Here is a 2,648-nt window from a genome sequence, read left to right as displayed (position 1 = left end):
ATATATATATATATATATGTGTGTGTAAAGAGAGGTAAAGAGAGAGAGGGTGAGAGCAAGAGAGCAATGAACATAAAAACAAAAATAACAAGATGTGATTTACAATCAATGTTTTTAGTTAGGGCTGATTTATGACTAAACAACATCTGTGTTTTGTCTATCAGAGGTCACTGACAGAGGTTGTCCTTGGATAACTTGCTTTTTGTCTGTATGCCTCTTTCACTTATAACTGCCATTGATTCTACTGAGTTATCAAGCGCAGGAAACTCAACCAACTAATTGCTTCAGACAGGTGACACATTTCACTTGCAATATTATCTTTATGTTCTGGTGTTAAAGAATTATTTGAAAGGAAACTAACATATTATTTTGATAAAAATAGCAAAAGTGAATTCAAAGACCCAGTATTTCTAATCTTTTAAAAGGATCATCATAGGTCAGTGAGGAAGTCTTAATAATTTGCCTACCCAGAGCATTTTCCTAAGTTTGTTTTAACTATATGCACTTGTTTTCAGACTTTTATAACGATTTGAACATTGTCCTTCTTCAGATAGTGAAAAAAAACAGAGAAGGAAAGACTAGATGAAACTGGAAAAGGCAGGAATAAAGAAAAAATAAAGAGAGAGAAAGAAAGGCAATCCTATTGAGACATGTCACATGGTGTTGGTTTGCATGTTAAGCTGCATTTATTAAATTATTTCATAGTTGCTAGAAGACAAAAGATCTGGCATTCATTTCTCAAGATCATCTTTACAGAACTTACCTTTGAGGCAATCCAGTCTCTTCCATAGAAATAAGCATTTGCTACCATACTATCCATGGCTTTTTGCATAGCATTGCCATTGGGAAGCCATCTAGAGTGAGAAAAATTGATTTGTTTAAGAGAAGTAAGGTTGATAGTCAAAGGGTCTAAATAGATGCTAGAATAAATCATTGAAATACAGTATTCTATTCTTTGATTGACTGAATGAAATAAGATGATTTCAGGGGGAAAAAAAATGATTAATTTTATATTAGAAATGGCAGCTCAGTGACGAAGAACTTTTATAAATAGGCATTCTTAACAAAAATTTTAATCAGCAGAAACAAAATTGATGGAAAACATCTTAGTTAATCATAGCATAGTTTTGTAATTCCTATTTTGGTGGTTTTTATTTTTCTCAGGTCAAAGCTACATAATAATTAATTAACTTGAAGGTTATCTTCTACATATATATCATCATTATCATCATTGTTTAACGACCGCTTTCCATGGGCGAGATTATATATATGTATATGTGTGTATATATATATATATATATATATATATATATATATATATATATATATATATATACAGAAAAGTTGATTACATTAAAAATTCATTACAATTCATCACCATCATTTTAATGTCCACTTTTCTGTGCTTGCATGGATAAGATGAAGGTTATTGAGACAGATGAAGTTTATGTAGAACAAGATGGCATTCCTGCTGCCAACCCTCAAGATTATAATTCCCTATGACCAGACATATTTTTGCAGATTACTGGAAATGAACGACACAGCTTGTATGACAATGATGCTCATATACAACTATCATATGATGTCAAGAGAAGACACAAACATACACACATTCTCCCCTTTCCATACTGGTATTTCCTATCAACTGCACCTCTGTCCTTGGTCAGACCACAGTCACCTCTATCCTATCTCTAACCAGGTGTGGCTAAGTGGTTAGGGTGTTGGACTCATGATTGTAAGATTGTGGTTTCGATCCCTGGATCAATCAATGCATTGTGTTATTGAGCAAAACACTTCATTTCATATCGCTCCAGTCCAAATGAGTAATCCTGTGATGGACTGGCATCCTGTCCAGGTTTATACCCCATGAAACCAAGAAACTGGCCCTTGAGGGTCTGCATGACTCAAGAAGGTAATTTTACCTTTACCTTTATTACTCTCCACAATCTTACAATCATGAATCCAACACCCTAACCACTAAGCTACACACTTCCACAGGGGTGGGTACCTTTACCTTTATTGCTCTCCCTTCATCTACTGTTTATATATATTCCTTTATGCCCATCTTCTTGTATCTCAAGATGCCCTGGCATCACATCACCACCATCTCTATCTATCTTCTTTCCAGCTACTCCCTCATATAGGGTAGCCTTGTATCTCCTCAATAGCAAAACATCTAGGCTTGTCCCTCTATCACACTTTAGCCTCTCAACACCAGGCATAGAACAATTGCTCCTTCTTTCCCTCTCAAATACTCTGCCTCCATTTAGTCAAGGAAGTGTTTCTCTTTTTCCTGTTGTCTTCTTGTCTTGCAAGTTACTTGCAGGACAAGTTACTTGGCAACCTCAATAGTGCAGGTGGCATGAAAAAAAAAAGGTACCCAGTGCATTCTGTAAAGTGGAGGCATTATGAAGGGCATCCAGCTGTAGAAACCACGTCAGAGCTGACATCACATCCTGCGCATCACAGTCCTGTAGCTTGGTGGATCTTGTCAAACTATGTCAGCTTGGAAAATGGACCATTGATGATGATGATGACGACGATGATGATGCTGATGATGATGACGACGATGATGATGCTGATGATGATGACGACGATGACGACAACGACGATGGTGTATATATATATATATATATATATATATATAT

The 2,648-nt window shown here is 35.7% G+C and overlaps 1 protein-coding gene across 6 annotated transcripts in view; it reads right to left on the bottom strand.

The window, feature by feature from the left end:
* The window catches only part of LOC106883961 (transmembrane protein 245), a 503,944-nt gene that overhangs the window by 321,937 nt on the left and 179,359 nt on the right, over nucleotides 1-2,648 (bottom strand). For all 6 annotated transcript variants that reach the window (XM_052966323.1, XM_052966324.1, XM_052966327.1 and 3 more), the window contains exon 7: nucleotides 764-854. In XM_052966323.1, the coding sequence (XP_052822283.1) occupies nucleotides 764-854 (91 nt within the window). The remainder of the gene's footprint in view (nucleotides 1-763; nucleotides 855-2,648) is intronic.

This window comes from Octopus bimaculoides, chromosome 3 (genome assembly GCF_001194135.2).
Source record: "Octopus bimaculoides isolate UCB-OBI-ISO-001 chromosome 3, ASM119413v2, whole genome shotgun sequence".
Classification (NCBI taxonomy): domain Eukaryota; kingdom Metazoa; phylum Mollusca; class Cephalopoda; order Octopoda; family Octopodidae; genus Octopus; species Octopus bimaculoides.
This window is presented reverse-complemented; position numbering and strand designations above follow the sequence as displayed.